This window comes from Bombina bombina, chromosome 4, assembly GCF_027579735.1.
Source record: "Bombina bombina isolate aBomBom1 chromosome 4, aBomBom1.pri, whole genome shotgun sequence".
In the NCBI taxonomy this organism is placed as follows: domain Eukaryota; kingdom Metazoa; phylum Chordata; class Amphibia; order Anura; family Bombinatoridae; genus Bombina; species Bombina bombina.
This window is the reverse complement of record NC_069502.1, coordinates 147322949-147350840: the sequence shown is the minus strand read 5'-3', so window position 1 is coordinate 147350840 and position 27892 is coordinate 147322949. Positions and strand designations below refer to the sequence as shown.

The following is a 27892-nucleotide window of genomic DNA, read 5'->3' as shown; positions in this document are numbered from 1 at the left end:
TTTTATAATCTCTGATGAAGCCAGTTATGGAAATGTTTGTCAGGGTTAGCCTTGTGAATTCTGCCTTGTGCCCTTTCAATTGTCAGAATAAAAAAACAAAAAACTCCTGATTTTCTGGTTTTAAAGGGACATGAAACCCAAAGAGTTTCTTGCATGATTGGGAGATCATAACATTTTAAACTACTTTCCAATTTACTTCTATTATCAAACGTGTTTAATTTTTTTGTTATTCTTTGTTGAAAAAGCTGCATTGTACTACTGGGAGCAAGTATGACAGGGGAGCCAATGTATGGTACCATAAGCAGCTAGCTCCCAGTAACATGCCCCTGAGCTTACCTAGGTATGTTTTTAACAAAGAAAATTAGATAATAGAAGTAAATGAGAACGTTGTTTAAAATTGTTTGCTCTTTCTGAATCATGAAATAAACATTTTGGGTTTCATGTCCCTTTTTTAAATTAAATTAAATTGCAGTTATTTTACTGAACATAAACCAGGGCTCGACAAAACCAGGAGTCTGGGAGCCACTGGCTCCTAACTTTTTGGATTATTCTCCATATATCTATATACATATCCAGCTGGCTGGCTCCTAAAAATATGCCTTGCTCCTAAATATTCTTACTGGCTCCTAATTTTTGAACATATTCATCAAGCCCTGACATAAACATTTTATATTAAAATCTGAAAGGGTTTACTTTCCTTTTAAATGAAGAACTATTATTTTTTTATGTTTTACATTTGTCTGGGATTTTAGTGCACTTTTTTATGTCTTGCCAACAGTTCTCTTTTTAGTAACTTAAAGGGACAGAAAAAAAATATTATTTTGTGATTCAGATAGAAGATACAGTTTGTTAAGCAACTTTCCAATTTACTTCTATTTTCAATTTTGCTTCATTCTCTTGTTATCCTTTGCTGAAGGAATATTGGCAGCTAGCTGAACACATCTAGTTAGCCAATCACAAGAGACAAATGTGTGCAGGTACCAATCACCAACTAGCTCCCACTAGTGTAAGATATGTGCCTATTCTTTTTCAACAAGGGATACAAAGAGAATGAAGCACATTTGAAAATAGAAAGGAATTTGAAAGTGTTTTAAAATGACATGTTCTATCTGAATCGGGCAAGTTTAATTTTGACTTTCCTATCCCTTTAACAGATATTTGAGGTTTGAACATTAGTGTAGACCATTCATACTAAAAATCAATATTGCTTGTTTTTGTACAGCCACTTCATGTAATCCTAGAACTTGAAGCAAGATGGGAGTCTATGAGTTGTGGTCAATCCTTGAGCCAGTGAAACAGCATTTCCCACTGCACAGCCTCGGGGGAAAGACCCTTGCAGTTGATTTGAGTATTTGGGTCTGTGAAGCACAGTCTGTTAAGAGAATGGTTGGAGTGGTTACCAAACCTCACCTGAGGTACCTGAGCAGATGGCTACTTTTGATCATTTTTAAACCTATTATTTTGGTGTTCACATGTTTTACATTATAGCTTTTTCATCAACCTATGAAAATAAAAGTACGGTAATACAAACAGTTTAAAGGGCCATAATAATCGAAGAATGATATACTCTAATTCTTTAGTGCATGTAATTTGTAGACTATAAACCCTGCACTACTGTGTTTTTAACCTATGCAAAGAGGTTGAACACATAGTTGAAGTACCGCTTGGGAGCCACAGAGCACTGCTTGTCCCAAGCGGAAACTACTCCAGTAGAGCTAGTTACACATCTAACAAATTAGATAGAACATTTAATTTTTTAAATAATATGGCCCTTTAATGCACCAAAAAACAAGTATTATGCTTTAAAGTGAAAGTCAATCCTAGCGTGTTTGAAACGCTAGGATTGACTATTGAAACAAATAAAGGGGACTTTCATTCAGGAAGTATAAGATACTTCATGTAAGAAGCTCCTTTACTTGTTTCAACCGAACGCCGTTCTTAACTGCTAACAAAGCCCACAGCAAAAAAATTTTTTGCTAAGAGCTGACGTTTTCACCTCTTAGCCAATAGCCGTCTGGTAAATCCGTCTCCCAAGGGCGCCAATCCGGATTTACCGCACGGCTATTGGCAAAGAGGTGAAAAGTCACCTCAAGGAAAACAGCGATCTGCCATGGGCTTCCTTAGCAGATTAGAACGGCAATTGGTTGAAACAAATAAAGGAGTTTTCTACATGAAGTATCTTTATACTTCATGAATGAAAGTCCCCATTATTTGTTTCAATAGTCAATCCTAGCATTTCAAAAACGCTAGGGTTGACTTTCACTTTAATCTTACATTTCACCTCAGATGTGTATTAAATTTAGAAATCTATTTATTATATCCTCAATAAAAGTGATGGTAAACATCAGATTTTAAAAATGTGGCAACAATAAATATAATTTAAAAGCAAAACCGCAAAAAAAAAAAAATATTATATAAAAGTTTTATTTATAATCAAAGATTTATAGTCTTACTCAGTATCGTCTGTTCACTTCCTCTTTCGGTTGGGTTGTGAGGTAAAAAGCAGTCCTACCCGCTATCTATGTAGGCTTTCTAAGGGAAGGGCAAAAGGCTGGACTTCAAGTGTGCTGTATGACACACAGGATAATTAGGATAAGCCAATTAGGGACACATATGCAGCAGGTTTAGCCTTGAAAAGTCAGCAGGGTGCATTTTAAGTATTGGAAATTGCTATTTTTTCAGAGCTAAATTACATGAAATGGTACAATATGCAAATATTTTGCAAAGTTGTTTTATTATGCGTAACTAAACATCTTATATACAAAACTCAGTGTTTACTGTCCCTATAAGCACTGTTTTTTTAAAAAAAATCTGCATACAAAATTATAGTTTTCAAAGCATTTAAATCTATAACCGTTAGCAGTCCAAGCACACACCCCTTAAAAAGTCTCAGGGCTTGAACTATAGCTGTGTGGTAGTATTTGTGTCTGTTATAGATTAATCCACATCTGCACAATGCCTGCATGTTACAATATGAGGATGTATGGGATTGTCACTCCACCCAGTGATTTATCTGACCTGTGCACTTCCACTGCCTCATGACAGGATTACAGGGAATGTTTTGCTTAGCATAGCAGATGCAGACCATGTGTACACACGTAGTATGACTGATGTAAGGGGCAAGAAAAACAGAGGCAGCAGCACCCCTTGAAATAATCTCTAAATCTATTGGAAGTGCAACAAAGTTAAAACAGCAACGTTTCGGACATACAATTCCTTGATCATGCATAAATGGTTACAGGTGTGGCAGACTTAAATAACACTCTAAGCCCCTCCCTCTCTGACATCACAGAACAACTCCCCCTCTACAACAGAAAAATATATATTTAAAGAGACAGTGCATAATATAAACACATAGATAAAATTACCTCAATTAAGCATATCCCACATTTTGCATTATAAAACCTAGACTGAATTTATAAACAACATTCTAAAGATAGAGGTTACATCACATGCTTTATTCATAACCTAAGATGTGAAATACGTATAATTTCACAAAAATAGGGATAAATCCCATTCCTTGTTTATTCCCATAGGTATCCTACTTTCTAAATGATAAATCCAAAAGGCCTCTCTCTGTTTAAGCCTTTTGTCTCTATCCCCCCCCTTGTCTGTCTATAGGTATGTGTTCAATAATTTGACATCTTAATTGACTAACTGAATTCCTAGCTTCCTTAAAATGACAGGCTACTGGTGATTTCTCAAGTCCGTTCCTAATGTTAGTTTTGTTTTCGACAATACGGTCTCTGACCCTTCTTGTCGTCTCTCCAACATTTAATTTATTTTTTTATTTTTATAAATATTTATTTTATAGGTGCCAGCAGTGCCATTAAGTTTAAACATGTGACAGAATAGAAACACCACGCAGGGTGATAACATACATACATCCTTAAAAGCAAAAAAGAGAAAAAAAAATATATAGATAGGACAGTATGCAGAATACATCAATAACATAATATATTAACAAAATATATCTATTCTATCCATTTTATCATGGAAATATTACATCAAAAGATATTCCAACTTTTTGGCCCTGACAGCTCGTTTTATTAACGAACGAAAAAAACCCACATCCAGACAAATTAAGACAACAGAGGAAAAAAAAAGAACAAATAACTTGGATAATTGTCTCTCCTTAACTCCCGCTCTCCTGCTCTCCACTTCGCCCCACTATCGATCCCCTAAAAACAAGATCTTACCTCATCTTCACAGGGATTCTGCGACAGTCCTATTATATCTCCCTATGACTCGATATCCAATCTGCCGGGAAATCGCCTAATAATACCAGATCACAGAAACATTCAGAACTTAAGAATGGATATAGTATTGTCTTTTGTACATCTTCCGAATATGTCTTGATTATAGGTAACCATCCCAATAAAAACCTGATTTCTTTTTCATTTGCCTCTCTAAGATGGAAAGATTCAAAAGTTATTTGCATCTGAATTCCTTTAATAAAAAATGAGAAGCCAGGCATTTTTTTGGCCTTCCAGTTTTTTAATATAAGTTGTCTAACCAGTAAAATAATTGTATTTAGAATTTTACTTTATGGCAATGCCCCAAGACCAGAACGGTCAAGAAAGAAAATATCTTCCGCACCGAGATGAATATTTGTTTGATACAATCTATTGATCCAGAAAACAACCCTCTTCCAGAATTGTCCAATGCTGGGACATTGCCAGAACATATGCAGAATATCTGCATTCATATAGGCACATCGTGGGCAAAAGAAACCCTGACCAGTGTACATTTTAGACATTTTCAGGGGCGTACAATAAAAATTATTAATACGTTTCATATGACCCTCTTTCCAGCGTATTGGAATACGACATTTGTTTAATAGTTTGCAGCTGTCCCTTAATATGTCATGGTCTATATTTGGGATCAGAGATCTCCCTTTTCCGTTCAGTTTTTCCATTAAGAAATCACTTTGTTTAGCCAGCATGATGCTGTATAATAGTGAGATTGAGGGAACTTTAACTCGAGAGATGATCATAATGGATCTTAACTCCGACCATGCAGCGGTCTCACTGCCATTCCATCTCTTAGATGTTATAAAATGATGCACTTGCAAATAGGCGTATAGGTTGTTACTTGATAAATCAAACTGGCACTTTAAATTATAAAAAGATATAATTTGTCCTTCCTCTGTAAAAAGTTGATGTACTAACTTAAGACCTTTGTTAGACCATTCTCTAAATACCTACTGATTGTTCCCTGGGAGAAACTCGGGATTGCCCATTAGGGGTAGATATTCCGAAAAGGAATGGTGTACACCTATTAAAGTACATAATTTTTGCCAGGCGAGAATTATATTTTTAACAGATATTAGGCTCTTTATATTATTTGGTATTTCTTTAAATTGAGTATGCAGTAGAGCTTTAAGTGAAAAGGGAAAAACTAAAACATTATCCATTTCTATAGTCGAAAACCAGCTTGTTTCTGCAAGCCAGTCAAGCGCAATTTTACCCATAGCTGCAAGATTATAAAACTTTATATTGGGTAAGGCTAGACCGGCGGCTTCACGAGGTTGCATCAATTTTTCTAATGCGATTCGCGTTTTTTTCTTATCATGCCAAATAAATTGGGAGAAGCTAGAATTTAATTTCCGTAAATCTATTTTATTTAGAGTTAATGGTAAATTCTGTAGTGGGAAGAGAAGCCGCGGAAAAATGATTGTCTTGATAAGATTCACTCTAGCAAACATTGATAGCGGGAATGCTGCCCAAAGTTTCAAATCAGAATAGATTTTCTGTAATAAAGGGTGAAAATTAAGCCTATACCACCTTGCAGGGTTCCTGTGAAGATAAATTCAGAGATATCTGAGCGAGTCCACTTCCTTAAACTCTGTATTTGCTATAATATGACTTGTTTTGTGAATCCACATAATTTCACTTTTGTTATAGTTCACTTTATAGCCAGAAAATGAGCTAAAAAAATTCAAACAGTCTATCACTATAGGAATAGCCCTGGGTGTATTATATAAACAGATTAGGATATCGTCTGCATACAATAGAGTTTTGAGGACAGTTTTACCAATTGAAATCCCTTCTAAAATATCCCTTAACATTATAGCAAGAGGTTCTAACGCTAAATTGAAAAGAAGGGGAGACAACGGGCAACCTTGCCTTGTACCTTTTTTAAGTCTTATCCCAGGAGTTAAATTATTATTAATCAACAAGTAAGATATTGGACACTGATATATATTACGTACAAAACGCACAAAATTATTTTTAAATACGAACTTTTCAAGGGTCTGGAATAGATATTCCCATTCTATGGAGCCAAATGCTTTAACCGCATCAAGGGTTAGAAGCGCACTGTCATATTTAAATTGTTTACACTGATTTTTGCTTAAACTCCATATATAATCTAATAGGGTTATAACTTTCCGCATATTCTTAGATACATTCCTTGAGGCCATAAACCCCGCCTGATCTGGGTGTATAATTTCATCAAGAAACAACTTTTAAGTTTTGAACACGGACATTTAACCCCTTAACGACCAAGGACGTACAGGGTACGTTCTACAAAAAAAGTCAGTTAACGACCAAGGACGTACCCTGTACGTCCTTAAGGGTTTCAAGCGGTGGAAGCGATCCTGATCGCTTCCGATTGCTTTCCGTTTATTGCATTGATGCCTCGATATCGAGGCATCCTACAATAACACCCCTTGGCCATCCGATTCAGAGAGAGCCACTCTGCGGCCCTCTCTGCACCAGACATCGATGGCCGGTATCGTTGGTGGGTGGGAGCTGACATGGGAGGCGGGTGGGCGGCCATCGATAGGCCCTATGACGTCTTGGGGGCGGGATCGCCAGGGGTGCGCGCACATGCACCGGGGGCAGGCGGATGGGAACAGCTACACTACAGAATTTTTTTTTAATAAAAGTGGGATAGAGTGGGGTTAAATTTAATAATAAAAAAAGCATCTAAGGGATCTGGGAGGGGGTGGGGAGTTGGTATTTTGGGGGGAGGAAGCTACACTACAGGAAAAAAAAAAAAAAAAGCGTTTTTTTTTTATTAAACTGCCAGTACCCAAGATGGCTACCAATAATGTAGAGGGGGGGGGTTAGAGAGCTGTTTTGGGGGGATTAGGAATGTTGGGGGCGAAGGGGGGATTCTACACATCAGCATTTGTAAATATGCTAAAACAAATAAATTTTTTTTTAAAAGATACCTTTTATTTTAGTACTGGCAGAGTTTCTGCCAGTACTTAAGATGGCGGGGACAATTGTGGGGTGGGGGAGGGAAGAGAGCTGTTTGGGATGGATCAGGGGGTGAGATGTGTCAGGTGGGAGGGAGGCTGATCTCTACACTGAAGCTAAAATTAACCCTGCAAGCTTCCTACAAGCTACCTAATTAACCCCTACACTGCTAGACATAATGCACGTGTTATGCGCAGTGGCATTTAGCAGCCTTCTAATTACCAAAAAGAAACGCCAAGCCATATGTGTCTGCTATTTCTGAACAAAGGGGATCCCAGAGAAGCATTTACAACCACTTGTGTCATAATTGCACAAGCTGTTTGTAAATAATTTCAGTGAGAAACCTAAAGTTTGTGAAAAAGGGAACATTTTTTTTATTTGATCGCATTTGGCGGGGAAATGGTGGCATGAAATATACCAAAATGGGCCTAGATCAATACTTTGGGTTGTCTACTACACTACACTAAAGCTAAAATCAACCCTACAAGCTCCCTAATTAACCCCTTCACTGCTGGGCATAATACATGTGTGGTGCGCAGTGGCATTTAGCGGCCTTCTAATTACCAAAAAGCAACGCCAAAGCCATATATGTCTGCTATTTCTGAACAAAGGGGATCCCAGAGAAGCATTTACAACCATTTATGCCATAATTGCACAAGTTGTTTGCAAATAATTTCAGTGAGAAACCTAAAGTTTGTGAAAAAAAATTGTGAAAAGGAGAACAATATTTTATATTTGATCTTATTTGGCGGTGAAATGGTGGCATGAAATATACCAAAATGGGCCTAGATCAATACTTTGGGATGCCTTCTAAAAAAAAATATATACATGTCAAGGGATATTCAGGTATTCCTGAAAGATATCGGTGTCCCAATGTAACTAGCGCTCATTTTGAAATAAAGGGGTTTGGAAATTGCAAGTTATAGGGCAATAAATACAAGCAGCACTTTGCTAAGAACATGTAAACATTGGGTATTTCTAAACTCAGGACAAAATTTAGAAACTATTTAGCATGGGTGTTTTTTGGTGGTTGTAGATGTGTAACAGATTTTGGGGGTCAAAGTTAGAAAAAGTGTGTTTTTTCTTCTTCTATTTTTTCATCATATTTTATAATTGGTTTTATAGTAAATTATAAGATATGATGAAAATAATGGTATCTTTTGGATGTCCATTTAATGGTGAGAAAAACGGTATATAATGTGTGGGTACAGTAAATAAGTAAGAGGAAAATTACAGCTAGACACAAACACCGCAAAAATATAAAAATAGCCTTGGTCCTAAACGGACAGAAAATGGAAAAGTGCTGTGGTCATTAAGTGGTTAAGGATATTAATGGCATATTCAGTGTTAAAGGTGAAAAACCCATTAATAGTAAATTTCTTCCCTTTACGAGGATGGAAAAAATAAGGAGCCCTTATTAAGCTGTTATAATAAATACATCCCAAACCGGAAAGCCACCATTATTTTTAGTACCTATTACGGTCTGTCTTTGTATCCTACTGGGACCTACATCTGATCTAGTCATTTTATCTCTCAAACTATGAGACCATTTGTAGGCTGCCATTTTTTTTTTTTATTTTTTTTTATTCTGTTATAAGAGGATTGCTCTGTTGTAAAATGCCCCAATGTTTGTTAATAATTTTCAACATTTTTGGGCTTTGATTATTAAACCGAGAGACAAAAGCAAATCTATCCCTATTCTCAGATTTTTTTTCTTTTGTATATTTGTAGCCAAAAGTGTAGACCTGGGAATTTTTAACACTTGTTCCCTTTCCTTCTCTATCAGCTCCTCTGGATAGCCTCTCTGTCTAAAAAGCAAAGCCATTTCATGCAATCTGGTGTCTAATACTTCTGTATTAGTGACTATTTTACGCACCCTGAGAAATTTGACTTTTAGGTAAATACTTTTTCAAAGCTAAAGGGTGTGAGCTCTTTTCATATATAAATCAATCTCAAGACCAGCATGACCCTTGTATACCCTGGTGTCCAAAAAATTAATGGAGCACTCCCTATACTCCAAAGTAAAACTGATACATTTAGTAGCACCATTAAGGGAAGATACAAAATCTTAACAGGGTCCCAACGTCGCCCAGCCATATACCATAAATATTGTCAATATAGCGCCACCAAGTGGCGCCATACTGAATAAATAATACATTTTCATAAACAAAATGTTCCTCAAAGGTATTCATGTATAAATTGGCATATGTAGGGGCGACGTTGGAACCCATAGCAGTACCCTGTAACCAAGTAAAATTGGTCTTGAAAAAGAAAAAAATTACAGTGTAGCACAATCTCCAGTAATTCGATGATAAATTCAATTTCTTGTGACTTGTACATTTTCGCCTGGACCAATATGGCTTTCTCTACTCCAACACCATTAGCATGGGGAATGGAGGTATATAAACTGGAGACGTCTAGACTGTATAGAATGTATTTACCAGTAGGAAGAACCAAGTTTTGCAATTTATTCAGAAAATCCCCTTTATCTCTAATATGAGTTTGATTTTTCCACAAAAGGTCTGAGCCGATCCAAATAATTTGCAATGTTGGAAACAATAGAGACCACCCCTGAGACAATAGGTCTCCCAGGGGGTCTGTTCAAGTTCTTATGCACTTTGGGAAAAGTGTAGAAAATAGGGATTCTGGGATCAGTAATTATTAAAAATGTAGCAGTATCCTTTGAGATAATACCATACTTAATTGCTCTAGAGATGCAAGCTTGTATTTCTCTTTGTACCTTAAACAGAGGACTATTATCCATAGGTAAATATACCTCTCTGTCAGAAAACTGTTATTTGATTTCTTCAATATAATAGTCCCTGTTTAAGATAGCAATAGCACCCCCCTTGTCAGCCTCTTTCAACAAGACCTCTTTATTTTTAACCAAGGACTCCACAGCTTCTTTATTCTGCTTAGTGAAGTTATTTTTTACCGTTTTTTATAAGCATGTACATCATGTCTCAACTTTTCAATATCCTGGGACACCAATTTAATGTAAACAACAATGCTCGGGTCATATCTTGTAGGCAAAAACACTATTGATTCTCAAACCCTAATTACTCAAAGACAAATTAACATGTTTAACATTAGTAAGCAGATTAGTGTCCAAATTAGTATTACATGTATATTGTGGACCCTCAGAAAAAAAATGATTTTAATTTCAGTATCCTAAAAAAATGAAATAATTCCTGTTGCAAAAGAAAAAAGTCAGTTAGTTACTGGACAAAAGGACAATCCTTTTTCGAGTGTGGCAGTCTCTAGAGGTGATGGTGTATAGTGTGATATATTTACCACTAACATTTCCTCGGTATGCGTTTGGGTCGGCCTTCTTTCTTTTGATCCACTGCTCCGTTGCTTTTTGTAGCGTTTGCCACCTCTCCTGAGGTGACTTTTTTTTCGGAGTCCCCTGTCGTGGAATCTGATGTAAGGGTCAAGTCAGGGTAAGGAGGAGTATTGTGCAGCTTGTGTTACTTATTTATGTATGGCATTTCTGGGGCCGTTCTGGGAATCTTCCTCCATGGCAGCTATGTGTTGGATCATTCCAAACCCTTCAGAAAATCTGGTTGATTGTATGGTGTAAGTGTTAGTTCCAGTATTTAACACTATATTTGCACCCTAAGGCATTTCAAACCTTTGGCACTCAAAGCAAGTTTTCTGAAACGTTACTTCTTAACTACCACCATACTGCTTGGTTTAATTGGTTGCAATTTTAGTGCTTATATTTTTCTTTTGAATCCTTGTTGTACATCAGATTTTAATGATCTGTATTATGGATTTACAAGAAAAAAACTTTAATTTCACCCAAATATATTAACTCTATTATGAATTTTAGTTAAAACTAGTTCTATGAAATAGTGCAAATATTTTCTTTAATATTTATTTTCTCCTTAGGAACCTCTTTTTTCGAGTGTTAACTTTAAATTTATTGGGAGTGAAGCTGGTCTTTGTTACTGAAGGTGAACCACCAAAGATTAAAATGGACACAATAATTAAGAGAGCTGAGATGAGATATGGCACTTCCATCAATACCGGTTCCTCTCGGGCTGGACGGTCCTACTTCCAATCCGTTTTAAAAGAGGTGAGTAACCTTTGTTGTGCACTTTTTTTTAAAATAGTTGAAAATAAAATGGATCTTAAATGTATTATTGCCTTTAAGTGCTATATATGATTGGGTTTTTTCATGTGTTATTTTCTAATACGTTTGTTACAGTTACATAATTTAGTCATGGGTTGTAATGCTATATAGTTAATTTCTTTCCTTTTTTTATATTGATGACACAGGAAAAAGAAACTGATGAAAATACAATAGTATATATATATATATATATATATATATATATATATATATATATATATATATATACATACATACAGACAGAGCAGGAGCGAGCTGCACTTAGTGTTATGGCGCGGTCGGGCCGGGCTGTGACTATACAGCTGGCCCGATGCGCTGTGTGAATAAAACAGACCCGCTCAGCAGAGAGCGGGTCTGTAAAACAGCCTTTTTTTTTTTTTTAAATTCAAAGGGAATATTACGTTTTATAAAGATAAGGCTAATATAATGTTATATAATTCTGCACTATGTGCAGAATTATATAACATTTCTCCAACATAGGTGTGTCCGGTCCACGGCGTCATCCTTACTTGTGGGATATTCTCTTCCCCAACAGGAAATGGCAAAGAGCCCAGCAAAGCTGGTCACATGATCCCTCCTAGGCTCCGCCTTCCCCAGTCATTCTCTTTGCCGTTGCACAGGCAACATCTCCACGGAGATGGCTTAGAGTTTTTTGGTGTTTAAATGTAGTTTTATTCTTCAATCAAGAGTTTGTTATTTTAAAATAGTGCTGGTATGTACTATTTACTCTGAAACAGAAAAGAGATGAAGATTTCTGTTTGTAAGAGGAAGATGATTTTAGCAACCGTTACTAAAATCGATGGCTGTTTCCACACAGGACTGTTGAGATGAAGTAACTTCAGTTGGGGGAAACAGTGGGCAGACTTTGCTGCTTGAGGTATGACACATTTCTAACAAGACTTGGTAATGCTGGAAGCTGTCATTTTCCCTATGGGATCCGGTAAGCCATTTTCTTAGTTTTAAATATAAGAATAAAGGGCTTCACAAGGGCTTTAAAGACTGGTAGACATTTTTCTGGGCTAAAGCGATTACTTTATAAGCATATTTAATGGTTTATAACTTTGAAGAGTTATTTTAATCTTGGGAATTGTGTTAAAAAAACGGCAGGCACTGTATTGGACACCTTTTTCACTGGGGGCCTTTTCTAGTCATAGGCAGAGCCTCATTTTCGCGCCACTAATGCGCAGTTGTTTTTGAGAAGCAAGGCATGCAGATGCATGTGTGAGGAGCTCAGATCCACTGAAAAAGCTTATTGAAGGCGTCATTTGGTATCGTATTCCCCTCTGGGCTTGGTTGGGTCTCAGCAAAGCAGATACCAGGGACTGTATAGGGGTTAAATGTAAAAACGGCTCCGGTTCCGTTATTTTAAGAGTTAAAGCTTTCAAATTTGGTGTGCAATACTTTTAAGGCTTTAAGACACTGTGGTGAAATTTTTGGTGAATTTTGAACAATTCCTTCATACTTTTTCACATATTCAGTAATAAAGTGTGTTCAGTTTAAAATTTAAAGTGACCGTAACGGTTTTATTTTAAAACGTTTTTTGTGCTTTGTTATCAAGTTTATGCCTATTAACATGTCTGAACCATCAGATAGACGATGTTCTGTATGTTCGGAAGCCAAGGTTCCTCTCCATTTAAATATATGTGATGAATGTGACAAACAAAGTAGGGACAATGATGCCACTGATAATAATGTTGCCCAAAATGATTCCTTAAGTGAGGGGAGTAAGCATGGTACTGCATCATCTCCTTCTATGTCTACACCAGTCTTGCCCACTCAGGAGGTCCCTAGTTCATCTAGTGCGCCAATCCTCCTTACTATGCAACAATTAACGGCTGTAATGGATAATTCTATTAAAAACATTTTAGCCAAAATGCCCACTTATCAGCGAAAGCGCGACTGCTCTGTTTTAGATACTGAAGAGCATGAGGACGCTGATGATAATGGTTCTGACATGCCCTTACACCAGTCTGAAGGGGCCAGGGAGGTTTTGTCTGAGGGAGAAATTTCAGATTCAGGAAAAATTTCTCAACAAGCTGAACCTGACGTTATTACATTCAAATTTAAATTGGAACATCTCCGTGCTCTGCTTAAGGAGGTGTTATCTACTCTGGATGATTGTGACAATTTGGTCATTCCAGAGAAATTATGTAAGATGGACAAGTTCCTAGAGGTCCCGGTGCCCCCCGAAGCTTTTCCTATACCCAAGCGGGTGGCGGACATTGTAAATAAAGAATGGGAAAGGCCCGGCATACCTTTTGTCCCTCCCCCTATATTTAAGAAATTATTTCCTATGGTCGACCCCAGGAAGGACTTATGGCAGACAGTCCCCAAGGTCGAGGGGGCGGTTTCTACTCTAAACAAACGCACTACTATCCCTATAGAAGATAGTTGTGCTTTCAAAGATCCTATGGATAAAAAATTAGAGGGTTTGCTTAAAAAGATGTTTGTTCAGCAAGGTTACCTTCTACAACCAATTTCATGCATTGTTCCTGTCACTACAGCAGCGTGTTTCTGGTTCGAAGAACTAGAAAAGTCGCTCAATAAAGAATCTTCTTATGAGGAGGTTATGGACAGAGTTCAAGCTCTTAAATTGGCTAACTCTTTTACCTTAGACGCCACTTTGCAATTAGCTAGATTAGCGGCGAAAAATTCAGGTTTTGCTATTGTGGCGTGCAGAGCGCTTTGGCTAAAGTCTTGGTCAGCGGATGTGTCCTCCAAGAACAAATTGCTTCACATCCCTTTCAAGGGGAAAACGCTGTTTGGCCCTGACTTGAAAGAGATTATTTCAGACATCACTGGGGGAAAGGGCCACGCCCTTCCTCAGGATAGGTCTTTTAAGGCTAAAAATAAACCAAATTTTCGTCCCTTTCGCAGAAACGGACCAGCCTCAAATTCTACATCCTCTAAGCAAGAGGGTAATTCTTCTCAAACCAAGCCAGCCTGGAGACCGATGCAAGGCTGGAACAAAGGTAAGCAGGCCAAGAAGCCTGCTACCGCTACTAAGACAGCATGAGATGTTGGCCCCCGATCCGGGACCGGATCTGGTGGGGGGCAGACTCTCTCTCTTCGCTCAGGCTTGGGCAAGAGATGTTCAGGATCCTTGGGCGCTAGAAATAGTTTCTCAAGGTTATCTCCTGGAATTCAAGGAACTACCCCCAAGGGGAAGGTTCCACAGGTCTCAATTGTCTTCAGACCAAATAAAAAGACAGGCATTCTTACATTGTGTAGAAGACCTGTTAAAGATGGGAGTGATTCATCCTGTTCCATTAGGAGAACAAGGGATGGGGTTTTACTCCAATCTGTTCATAGTTCCCAAAAAAGAGGGAACATTCAGGCCAATTTTGGATCTCAAGATCCTAAACAAATTTCTCAGGTTCCATCGTTCAAAATGGAAACCATTCGGACAATTCTTCCTACCATCCAGGAAGGTCAATTCATGACCACGGTGGATTTAAAGGATGCGTATCTACATATTCCTATCCACAAGGAACATCATCGGTTCCTAAGGTTCGCCTTTCTGGACAAGCATTACCAGTTTGTGGCACTTCCATTCGGATTAGCCACTGCTCCAAGAATTTTCACAAAGGTACTAGGGTCCCTTCTAGCGGTGCTAAGGCCAAGGGGCATTGCAGTAGTACCTTACTTGGACGACATACTGATTCAAGCGTCGTCTCTGCCACAAGCAAAGGCTCATACGGACATTGTCCTAGCCTTTCTCAGATCTCACGGGTGGAAAGTGAACGTAGAAAAAAGTTCTCTATTCCCGTCAACAAGAGTTCCCTTCTTGGGAACAATAATAGACTCCTTAGAAATGAAGATTTTTCTGACAGAGGCCAGAAAATCAAAACTTCTAAGCTCTTGTCAAGTACTTCATTCTGTTCTTCTTCCTTCCATAGCGCAGTGCATGGAAGTAATAGGTTTGATGGTTGCGGCAATGGACATAGTTCCTTTTGCGCGAATTCATCTAAGACCATTACAACTGTGCATGCTCAGACAGTGGAATGGGGATTATACAGACTTGTCTCCGACGATCCAAGTAGATCAGAGGACCAGAGATTCACTCCGTTGGTGGCTGACCCTGGACAACCTGTCACAAGGGATGAGCTTCCGCAGACCAGAGTGGGTCATTGTCACGACCGACGCCAGTCTGGTGGGCTGGGGCGCGGTCTGGGAACCCCTGAAAGCTCTGGGTCTATGGTCTCGGGAAGGATCTCTTCTCCCGATAAACATTCTGGAACTGAGAGCGATATTCAATGCTCTCAAGGCTTGGCCTCAACTAGCAAAGGCCAAATTCATAAGGTTTCAATCAGACAACATGACGACTGTTGCATATATCAACCATCAGGGGGGAACAAGGAGTTCCCTGGCGATGGAAGAAGTGACCAAAATAATTCAATGGGCGGAGATTCACTCCTGCTACTTGTCTGCAATCCACATCCCAGGAGTGGAAAATTGGGAAGCGGATTTTCTGAGTCGTCAGACATTACATCCGGGGGAGTGGGAACTCCATCCGGAAATCTTTGCCCAAATAACTCAATTATGGGGCATTCCAGACATGGATCTGATGGCGTCTCGTCAGAACTTCAAGGTTCCTTGCTACGGGTCCAGATCCAGGGATCCCAAGGCGACTCTAGTAGATGCACTAGTAGCGCCCTGGACCTTCAACCTAGCTTATGTATTCCCACCGTTTCCTCTCATTCCCAGGCTGGTAGCCAGGATCAATCAGGAGAGGGCTTCGGTGATCTTGATAGCTCCTGCGTGGCCACGCAGAACTTGGTATGCAGACCTGGTGAATATGTCATCGGCTCCACCATGGAAGCTACCTTTGAGACGGGACCTTCTTGTTCAAGGACCGTTCGAACATCCGAATCTGGCCTCACTCCAACTGACTGCTTGGAGATTGAACGCTTGATTTTAACAAAGCGTGGGTTCTCAGATTCTGTCATTGATACTCTTATTCAGGCTAGAAAGCCTGTAACTAGAAAAATTTACCATAAAATATGGAAAAAATATATCTGTTGGTGCGAATCTAAAGGATTCCCATGGAACAAGATAAAAATTCCTAAGATTCTATCCTTTCTACAAGAGGGTTTGGAGAAAGGATTATCTGCAAGTTCTTTGAAGGGACAGATTTCTGCTTTATCTGTTTTACTTCACAAAAAGCTGGCGGCTGTGCCAGATGTTCAAGCTTTTGTTCAGGCTCTGGTTAGAATCAAGCCTGTTAACAAACCTTTGACTCCTCCTTGGAGTCTCAATTTAGTTCTTTCAGTTCTTCAAGGGGTTCCGTTTGAACCCTTACATTCCGTAGATATTAAGTTATTATCTTGGAAAGTTTTGTTTTTGGTTGCAATTTCTTCTGCTAGAAGAGTTTCAGAGTTATCTGCTCTGCAGTGTTCTCCTCCTTATCTGGTGTTCCATGCAGATAAGGTGGTTTTGCGTACTAAACCTGGTTTTCTTCCGAAAGTTGTTTCTAACAAAAATATTAACCAGGAGATAGTTGTGCCTTCTTTGTGTCCGAATCCAGTTTCAAAGAAGGAACGTTTGTTGCACAATTTGGATGTAGTTCGTGCTCTAAAATTCTATTTAGAGGCTACAAAGGATTTCAGACAAACATCTTCCTTGTTTGTTGTTTATTCTGGTAAAAGGAGAGGTCAAAAAGCAACTTCTACCTCTCTCTCTTTTTGGCTTAAAAGCATCATCCGATTGGCTTATGAGACTGCCGGACGGCAGCCTCCTGAAGGAATCACAGCTCACTCCACTAGGGCTGTGGCTTCCACATGGGCCTTCAAGAACGAGGCTTCTGTTGATCAGATATGTAAGGCAGCGACTTGGTCTTCACTGCACACTTTTACCAAATTTTACAAATTTGATACTTTTGCTTCTTCGGAGGCTATTTTTGGGAGAAAGGTTTTGCAAGCCGTGGTGCCTTCCATCTAGGTGACCTGATTTGCTCCCTCCCATCATCCGTGTCCTAAAGCTTTGGTATTGGTTCCCACAAGTAAGGATGACGCCGTGGACCGGACACACCTATGTTGGAGAAAACAGAATTTATGCTTACCTGATAAATTACTTTCTCCAACGGTGTGTCCGGTCCACGGCCCGCCCTGGTTTTTTAATCAGGTCTGATGAATTATTTTCTCTAACTACAGTCACCACGGTATCATATGATTTCTCCTATGCATATTCCTCCTTTACGTCGGTCGAATGACTGGGGAAGGCGGAGCCTAGGAGGGATCATGTGACCAGCTTTGCTGGGCTCTTTGCCATTTCCTGTTGGGGAAGAGAATATCCCACAAGTAAGGATGACGCCGTGGACCGGACACACCGTTGGAGAAAGTAATTTATCAGGTAAGCATAAATTCTGTTTTTTGAGGTTTACTGTCCCTTTAACATCTAACATCTAAGTCCAATTTTGTACGTTAAGCCACATTAAGCTCCCCAAAAAACAAGCTTAATGTCACTCATTTGCCTTGTGGGAAACCAAAATCCATGAAACTTCTAGGATAGGTTTGGAAAGTAACAAACTGAGTTTATGCCAAGTTTCAAGGCAATTGATTGATGTTTAGGTGAATTTTGGTACATTAAAGGGACATTATGCACTCATTTTTTCTTTGCATAAATGTTTTGTAGATGATCTATTTATATAGCCCATAAAGTTGTTTTTTTTTTAAATAAATGTATAGTTTTGCTTATTTTTTTTCATGTATGCTATCATGAAACTTTTTTTTTTTTTTACACATTTAGAAACCATTTTAATTTAGATATTTATAAGTAGAGCCTAAGAGGTTGATGGCAGCACTTTATAATAAGCCAATCTACTGCAAGGTAATTGCACTTATATTATGATGATGCTATCAACAAATATACATTTCTGCCGTTTCCTCTAAAGTTAAACATGTAATTGGTAAACAACTGTTCATAACCACTTAGAACAAAAAAAAACACAATTTTTAAGTCTTTAACAGCAAACACTCCCATTTTAACATTAAAAAAAAAAAAAACAACTAATCATTGCACACACAAATTCTCAAGGCACAAGTGAAACTCTAGATAAGGCTTTCCTTTAATTCTGCATCAACACGTTTGCATCATTAAACTTTATTTTAAACTTTAGTGTCCCTTTAAGCCCAGTCAGATAGTAGCACGGTTTAAAGACAAAAACATTTATCTTACGTTTTCTTTGTACAGTGTCTTCGGCTACTAGAGTGCTTGGGAGTCCCATGGGTTCAAGCAGCTGGAGAAGCCGAGGCAATGTGTGCTTATCTGAATGCTAACGGCTATGTGGACGGATGCATCACTAACGATGGGGATGTGTTTCTCTATGGAGCTTGCACAGTTTATAGAAATTTTACTATGAATGTGAAGGTATGATAAGTTCCAGTCCTTGATCGCATGTACGTACACTGGTCTGTCAAAACTGACAAAAGCGCATTCTAAGTGAATCTTGCAAGATGTATTTTTGTCTTCATTTGTTTTAATAATAGGTCATTCCTTGCTGTTTACTAGTTTGTATAAAGGTCTTTCAAATTTATTCTCTGTGTCAAGGTAAGAGACTTTATTTTTGTGAATGTCAGCAAGTCCTGCACTTCAGTTTCGTCAGCAATGGTTTCTGGGTTGGGACATGTTGTTAGAGAAATATTAAAGGGACATAATGGTCAAAATTGAAATGTTCATAAATATTTGTTTTAATTATAAATGGTAGCATATACTTTATATATGTCTGTGATTACTTAATTTGCATTATACTGTCCACAGCCGACCCTTTGAGCAGCCGTGGTGCATGGCAATAACACATACTTTTACAAAAATGTCTTGCCGCCTCTTGTTATATTAAAGTGTCAGTAAACTTTAAAAATAATGTTATATAATTCTGCACATAGTGCAGAATTATATAACATTATATTAGCCAAACATTATTAAAACATAATTTCCCCTATTCTTTTTTTAAAAAAAGCGCTGTTTCACAGACCCGCTCTTTGCTGAGCGGGTCTGTTATATTTACTCAGCGCATCGGGCCAGCTGTATAGTCACAGGAGCGAGCTGCACTTAGTCTTATGGCGCTGTCGGGCCGGGCTGTGACATTACAGCTGGCCCGATGCGCTGAGTAAATATAACAGACCCGCTCAGCAGAGAGAGGGTCTGTGAAACAGCGCTTTTTTAAAAAAAAAAAGAATAGGGGAAGTTATGTTTTAATAATGTTTGGCTAATATAATGTTATATAATTCTGCACTATGTGTAGAATTATATAACATTATTTTTAAGGTTTACTGTCCCTTTAAAGAGATAGTTAACACCTTGAGATTTTAATATAAAATGTTTGGTTATGTGCAGTAAAACAACTTTGAAATACATTACTTAATTTGCACCTTTCCTATAATTTAGCTTTGACAATTCTCTAATTCACAAACCTGCATATGCACCCTGCTGACGTCTCACGGCCAACCGTGCTACATATCTCCTAACTGGCTTTACCAGATAACAGACTGCACTATACTAACATTATGACCATGGCTACCCTTGTTGTCTGTAAAAAAAATCATAGCAAACGTTTTTTTTAATGTTTAGACTTGACCGATATGTTATTCTATAGCAAGACAACAGAAATGTCTTGTAATTTCAAGAATTTTACTGTCTCATTAATGCAACTAGGTTTGTGCGCTAAAAACTGCCAGGTGCAGAAGACCTCTAAGATAGGAGTGGCTGAACTTTTTGAGAGGTGGTATCCAAATTGAACATCTTCAAAAACATTGTTCTGCTTATCAGATAATTTATTACATAATTTTACAAGTCACAAGTAGTAATATTATTGACATGAATAAGGAGTGTTGTTTATGTATTATTGTACAGCATAGTAGAGAGATATTAAAGGCATATAAAACTGTTCTTATATAAATCTGTTCTATTATATAAATTAATTTGACCCTAAAGTGGGACTTTAAGCTGTTTGTTTAACCACTTTGCGGGGATTAAACACACAGACTAAAAACTAACAAATGAGTGTCATTTTTGCACTACAATGTCCCTTTAATTAAATATAATAGTATAAAAAAAAATTGGATCAGACTTATCGCACATTGGTCTCGATTAGTTTCTGTGTGTGCAGGGATTCCGCAGTGCTAAAGCATCAGCTACTGATCTTATTTTAGATGCTGACTTTAAGCTTGCAATATAATGAAACAAAATCACTTGAGCAAGTGCTTTAATGTAACTCTTGCTGTCAGTTGTCTGTCTTCCAGATTAATATCCTGAAAATATTGCTTTTGAAATCTTCAGCTAACACTTTACTGTAACATCCACACCTCCCACAGTCAGTTTAGAATATGGCCACTAGATGGTGCCACTAAATTGTTTTACAGTTAGCTCTTCTCATGTATGCAATATCTAACAGGCTGTATAGACAGTGTATCCATTTGAGTTTGAACTGTCAAGTATGTTTACTACTAAAGTGATATAAAAAAACAATTCTTTCATGATCCAGAGCACATAATTTTAAACAACTTTTCAATTGACTTCCATTATCTAATTTGCTTTGTTCTCTTGCTATTCTTTGTTGAATAGTATGCCTAGGTATGTTTAGAAGCTGTAAGATAGCTGCTGATTGATGGCTGCACTTTTATTCTTCATGTCATTGACTTACCAATGTATTCAGATAGCTCCCAGTAGTGCATTGCTGCTCATTCTATAAGGGACACCAAGAGAATGAAGCAAAATTCATAATAGAAAGACATTGGAAAGTTGTTTAAAAGCATTATGCTCTATCTGAATCGAAAAAGAAAAAAAAATTGTTTTTTTGTATCTAACCTTCAGAAAATACCCCTCCCCTTTTTTTTTTATATACATGAATTAATAGAATTCCTGGGACAGTAAACACACTGTTATTACAAGGCATTTCTATTGTTTTTGCTATAGAATAATGTTAGGCATGTTTAAACATTTTTTAAAACAAATACATATTCTTAATAACTATAGTTGTTTTTCAATAGCCAAACCTCACCTTACTTGCCTTATTTGGAGGAGCCAATCCAGGTTTTGCGTCTATAGACAACTAGGCCATGGTTAAGTTCATATAGAGTGTATAGTATTTGCTAAAGCCAGTTATTGACAGATATGTAGCAGGGTTAGCATCGAGCAGTCAGCAGGGTGCATTTCAAGTTCTGAGAATTAGAAAACCCACATTTTTAATCGCTACATTACATGAAAAGGGACAAAATAAATGAGTATATTGCAAAGTTGTTTTACTACGTGTAACTAAACATTTTATATTAAAATCTCAATTTGTTTACTGTCCCTTTTTAATACCTTTGTTATTAACCAAACTGTTTTTTGATTGCAGGTTCTATAACTACCTAATCTAGATCCTTTAACCGTTAGATGTTTTTGCTGTATTAGACTCATTTTGTAGGGAATGCTGAATATTCATAGAACAGTTTAGTGGATTCTGTGCCATTTGAAAATCATATCCAGTGTTCTCCACAGAAAATGTTGCCAGCCCGGTAGGGGCATTGTAATACTTTTTAATATTATAAAAAGTCACAGAGATGTAATTTTATAATGTATTCCATATTTTTCTTATATTCTATTAGTTTGTTGGCACAATAGTTTTATTTTTGTTGATGCATGTATTTTATATTACCACTGTAACTTAGTCACACACTGTACATTAAAATGTATTCCTTTTCTGTAATGTAACAGGTGTTACTATTGAATTTTGTGATATTTCTCTTGAAAATCCTGGAGGAAATGATTTTCCTGATTTAATTTGCTGTGCCCAAATAGGACAGATATAAATGTTTGTGCTACCATCTAATCAAAATACTGCATAGTTTTTTAGATACATTTCACTGTACGTAAAGGGACATTGTACTTTTCTTCCCTTTTTAAAGGGACAGTATACACCAAGTTTCATTTAACTGCGTGTAATAGACACTACTATATAGAATAATATGCACAGATACTGATCTAAAAATCCAGTATAAAACCATTTAAAAACTTACTTAGGAGCACCCAGTTTAGCAATGTTAAAAAGCTTAGCTGGAACACCCAATTAAAGTGGTTCTATAGCAAAAAAAGCAGATACCCCCCTTCCTCTGCATATGAAAAGACTCTTTACACAAACAGGAGCAAGCTGGAGTAGGTATACATCAGTATTCTCCTAAAACTTTGGGGCTTGGTTAGGAGTCTGGCATATGTGATAGTAAATCTAGCAAAAATTTGTGCAAAATAGTAATGAATATTCAAATGTACTATGTATTCATTTTGCATATGAACCCACGTGGTTACAAAAAGCTCAGGTAGGAGACAGCAGAATATCCTATGTTTCTTGCCGAAGGCATTTTGTCAGAGCTATAGTACAAAGCTCTCATCTCTCTCTTTAAAATCCATATAATTATCAAATTATGTATCATCTGTTATATTTATTGGATAGTAATAAAAGTTTAGTTTAATAAACCATTCTTGAAGTTTAGTTGGTATTGTATAATGGTAATGAATACCCTTTGGTTTATAACATTAATCCAATATATTTTATTCTGAAATATATTTTTGCTTGCTAAAATTGCTACCTATACTGAACGTCCAATACTGCAGTATTGACAGTAGACAAACTATGTAAACCAGAGTCATCAGCAGGAATCAACCTCTCAGTGGGTGTGCACAATAGCCCAGACCATTTGTAAGGCTGTTCCTGCATGAGCTTTGAATACAATGATCTCTTATCAGCTTGAGTACATTGTTCCTTTTTAAAGGGACACGCACATCAAAATTAAACTTTCATTTCTTCTGTTAAGTGTGATCAGTCCACGGGTCATCATTACTTCTGGGATATTACTCCTCCCCAACAGGAAGTGCAAGAGGATTCACCCAGCAGAGCTGCATATAGCTCCTCCCCTCTACGTCACTCCCAGTCATTCTCTTGCAAAGTCTCATACAGAGTTAGTGCTGGCATTTCTAAGGTCACATGGATGGAAGGTGAACGAAAAGAAAAGTTCACTCGTTCCACTCATAAGAGTTCCCTTCCTGGGGACTCTTATAGATTCTGTAGAAATGAAGATTTACCTGACAGAGGACAGGCTAACAAGACTTCAAAGTGCTTGCCGCACCCTTCATTCCATTCAACACCCGTCAGTGGCTCAATGCATGGAGGTAATCGGCTTAATGGTAGCGGCAATGGACATAGTACCCTTTGCACGCTTGCACCTCAGACCACTGCAACTGTGCATGCTAAGTCAGTGGAATGGGGATTACTCAGACTTATCCCCTTCTCTGAATCTGGATCAAGAGACCAGAAATTCTCTTCTATGGTGGCTTTCTCGGCCACATCTGTCCAGGGGGATGCCATTCAGCAGACCAGACTGGACAATTGTAACAACAGACGCCAGCCTTCTAGGTTGGGGTGCCGTCTGGAATTCTCTGAAGGCTCAGGGACAATGGAGTCAGGAGGAGAGTCTCCTGCCAATAAACATTCTGGAATTGAGAGCAGTTCTCAATGCCCTCCTGGCTTGGCCCCAGTTGACAACTCGGGGGTTCATCAGGTTTCAGTCGGACAACATCACGACTGTAGCTTACATCAACCATCAGGGAGGGACAAGAAGCTCCCTAGCTATGATGGAAGTATCAAAGATAATTTGCTGGGCAGAGTCTCACTCTTGCCACCTGTCAGCAATCCACATCCCGGGAGTGGAGAACTGGGAGGCGGATTTCTTAAGTCGTCAGACTTTTCATCCGGGGGAGTGGGAACTTCATCCGGAGGTCTTTGCCCAAATACTTCGACGTTGGGGCAAACCAGAGATAGATCTCATGGCGTCTCGACAGAACGCCAAGCTTCCTCGTTACGGGTCCAGATCCAGGGATCCAGGAGCAGTCCTGATAGATGCTCTGACAGCACCTTGGGACTTCAGGATGGCTTACGTGTTTCCACCCTTCCCGTTGCTTCCTCGATTGATTGCCAGAATCAAACAAGAGAGAGCATCAGTGATTCTAATAGCACCTGCGTGGCCACGCAGGACTTGGTATGCAGACCTGGTGGACATGTCATCCTGTCCACCTTGGTCTCTACCTCTGAAACAGGACCTTCTGATACAGGGTCCCTTCAAACATCAAAATCTAACTTCTCTGAAGCTGACTGCTTGGAAATTGAACGCTTGATTTTATCAAGACGTGGATTTTCTGAGTCAGTTATTGATACCTTAATACAGGCTAGGAAACCTGTTACCAGAAAGATTTACCATAAGATATGGCGTAAATACCTATATTGGTGTGAATCCAAAGGTTACTCTTGGAGTAAGGTTAGGATTCCTAGGATATTGTCTTTTCTACAAGAAGGTTTAGAAAAGGGTTTATCTGCTAGTTCATTAAAGGGACAGATCTCAGCTCTGTCCATTCTGTTACGCAAACTTCTGTCAGAAGTTCCTGACGTCCAGGCTTTTTATCAGGCTTTGGCCAGAATTAAGCCTGTGTTTAAAACTGTTGCTCCACCATGGAGTTTAAACCTTGTTCTTAATGTTTTACAGGGCGTTCCGTTTGAACCCCTTCATTCCATTGATATAAAGTTGTTATCTTGGAAAGTTCTATTTTTAATGGCTATTTCCTCGGCTCGAAGAGTCTCTGAATTATCAGCCTTACATTGTGATTCTCCTTATTTGATTTTTCATTCGGATAAGGTAGTCCTGCGTACTAAACCTGGGTTCTTACCTAAGGTAGTTACTAACAGGAATATCAATCAAGAGATTGTTGTTCCTTCTTTATGCCCAAATCCTTCTTCAAAGAAGGAACGTCTACTGCACAACCTGGATGTAGTCCGTGCTCTAAAATTTTACTTACAGGCAACTAAGGAATTTCGACAAACGTCTTCTCTGTTTGTCATTTACTCTGGGCAGAGGAGAGGTCAAAAAGCTTCCGCTACCTCTCTTTCTTTTTGGCTTCGTAGCATAATTCGTTTAGCTTATGAGACTGCTGGACAGCAGCCTCCTGAAAGAATTACAGCTCATTCTACTAGAGCTGTGGCTTCCACTTGGGCCTTCAAGAATGAGGCCTCTGAACAGATTTGCAAGGCTGCAACTTGGTCTTCGCTTCATACTTTTTCCAAATTTTACAAATTTGACACTTTTGCTTCATCGGAGGCTATTTTTGGGAGAAAGGTTCTTCAGGCAGTGGTTCCTTCTGTATAAAGAGCCTGCCTATCCCTCCCGTCATCCGTGTACTTTTGCTTTGGTATTGGTATCCCAGAAGTAATGATGACCCGTGGACTGATCACACTTAACAGAAGAAAACATAATTTATGCTTACCTGATAAATTCCTTTCTTCTGTAGTGTGATCAGTCCACGGCCCGCCCTGTTTTTAAGGCAGGTAAATATTTTTTAATTTATACTCCAGTCACCACTTCACCCTTGGCTTTTCCTTTCTCGTTGGTCCTTGGTCGAATGACTGGGAGTGACGTAGAGGGGAGGAGCTATATGCAGCTCTGCTGGGTGAATCCTCTTGCACTTCCTGTTGGGGAGGAGTAATATCCCAGAAGTAATGATGACCCGTGGACTGATCACACTACAGAAGAAAGGAATTTATCAGGTAAGCATAAATTATGTTTTTTCAGATAGAGCACACAATTTTAAATAACTTTCAAATTCACTTCCATTATCTAAATATGCACAAACTTTTTAATATGCACACTTTGAGGCACAAGCTCCTACTGAGCATGTGCAAGATTCACAGAATATATGTATATGCATTTTGTGACTGGTTTATGGTTATCACATGATGCAGTTGGAAGGGAAATATAACTAACTTTTACATTTGTCAGAAATCTACTATTCGTTTGAAATTCAATCTAAGTGCTTTTGCATTTTCTTTTTTATTATGTATTTACTGATTATGCTATTCTACTGTGCGTCTTTAAAGGGACAGTTTACCCAAAACGTTTCTCCCCTTTATATTGTTCCCAATGATTCATTTTACCTGCTGGAGTGTTTTAAATTGTTTACAAGTATCTCCTTTACCACTATTTTGGCATTTGACATAGCTGGTTTAGCCTGTGGTATCCCAACCTATACTGAAAGTTTCTATACTGGAGTATATTCTATTGAATAGCCTAAGTAAACACAGCCAGCAGAAGAGATTACACTCTCAGTGGGGGGCATGATAGTTAAGTAATAAAATGATAATTTTTCATTGTTCTATCTATGTATTGAGCTTTGGTTTTCTAGACAAATATAAGATAAGGGAGCAAGTCTGTATACATAAAAGTGATAACATAATAAGATCTGATATTACCTGCAAGCTCAACCCATTGTAATAGGATGTGGTTTAAAAGCACAAAACCAGCTACTTCATATACACAAACCGAAAAATGCAATCTCTCATAAATTTTATACTCTGCAGCTGGTATAACAAGTAATTGAAAATACATTCATAAAAAAACAATGTTACAGTGTACTGTCCCTTTAAGTTTCATTAGTTGTTTAAATAGTGACAAAGTAAGTGTAAAGTGTTAATGTCTATAAAACAATGGGAGCTGCCATGTTCTTAGGTTACTTTCACTGCTGTTGACAGTTAGGGACAGCTATAAATAGGCCATTAGAGTGTGGAATATAACTGTGTACTACACTTCCATTTCTAACAGCAACTGAAATGCTCACAAGTTTAGAATAGAATTACATGAAAATGGGCTGAAATAAATAATGAAAGTATATTGTACAGTTTTTATATATATATATATATATATATATATATATATATGATTTTATATTACGATCTCAGTGTTTTAATGTCCCTTTTAAGTATGATGGAGTTACTCTAGGGCAGAGCTTTCCAAACTTGTTATGTTGGTGACACACTTTTTAGACCTTCATCATTTCGCGACACAGTAATTCAGTTGTACTAGCAAAAAGGAGGTTAAACTAACTTGTTTTAAGAGATACGGACACATACACAAATTATATAATAATGAAATGTATTTACAAGTAACAGTAAGTATGTGCAAGAATTAAAAAAAGTTTAATAACACCAATAGCTATTTACTATTTTAATGGGATGTATGAGGTTGATAGGATGAATACAGTTTCTGAATATTTAGTGGAATATTAGATAAAGACACTCGCATTTCATCATCAAGCATTTTTAAGCTTCCACTTCCTATCCATATATCAGGAGCAGCAATGCACTACTGGGAGCTAGTTGCCAAAAAAAACCACTGACTTCAGCTCAGCATTTAAGCTGCCGCCCTCAAGATGATCTGTATCCCCCTAGGTATAAATCACATGTCAACCATGTGATATGCGTAGCAGGCAGGCGGAAAGTCAGAAACCAAAAAAAAAATTTTTAAAGAAAATTGTGCTGAAGCAGGGACACACCTACACACTGCTGCCGACACACTAGTGTGTCCCGACACACAGTTTGGAAAGCACTGCTCTAGGGTAATTAAACATGCACAAATTTCAGAGGTATTGTAAAACAAGAACAATCCAAACAGATAATGAATTAGTGTTTTTTATTATTTATTTTAAATTAAACATTTTTATGGGTGATGAAATCTTTTCTATCCCTGTAAAT

General features: G+C 37.9%; 1 protein-coding gene across 1 annotated transcript in view; it reads left to right on the top strand.

The window, feature by feature from the left end:
* The window catches only part of GEN1 (GEN1 Holliday junction 5' flap endonuclease), a 240191-nt gene that overhangs the window by 1865 nt on the left and 210434 nt on the right, over positions 1-27892 (top strand). Inside the window, exons 2-4 of the mRNA XM_053711236.1 lie at positions 1223-1415; positions 11103-11289; positions 18538-18714. Of these exons, the coding sequence (XP_053567211.1) occupies positions 1255-1415; positions 11103-11289; positions 18538-18714 (525 nt within the window). The 5' untranslated portion in view covers positions 1223-1254. The remainder of the gene's footprint in view (positions 1-1222; positions 1416-11102; positions 11290-18537; positions 18715-27892) is intronic.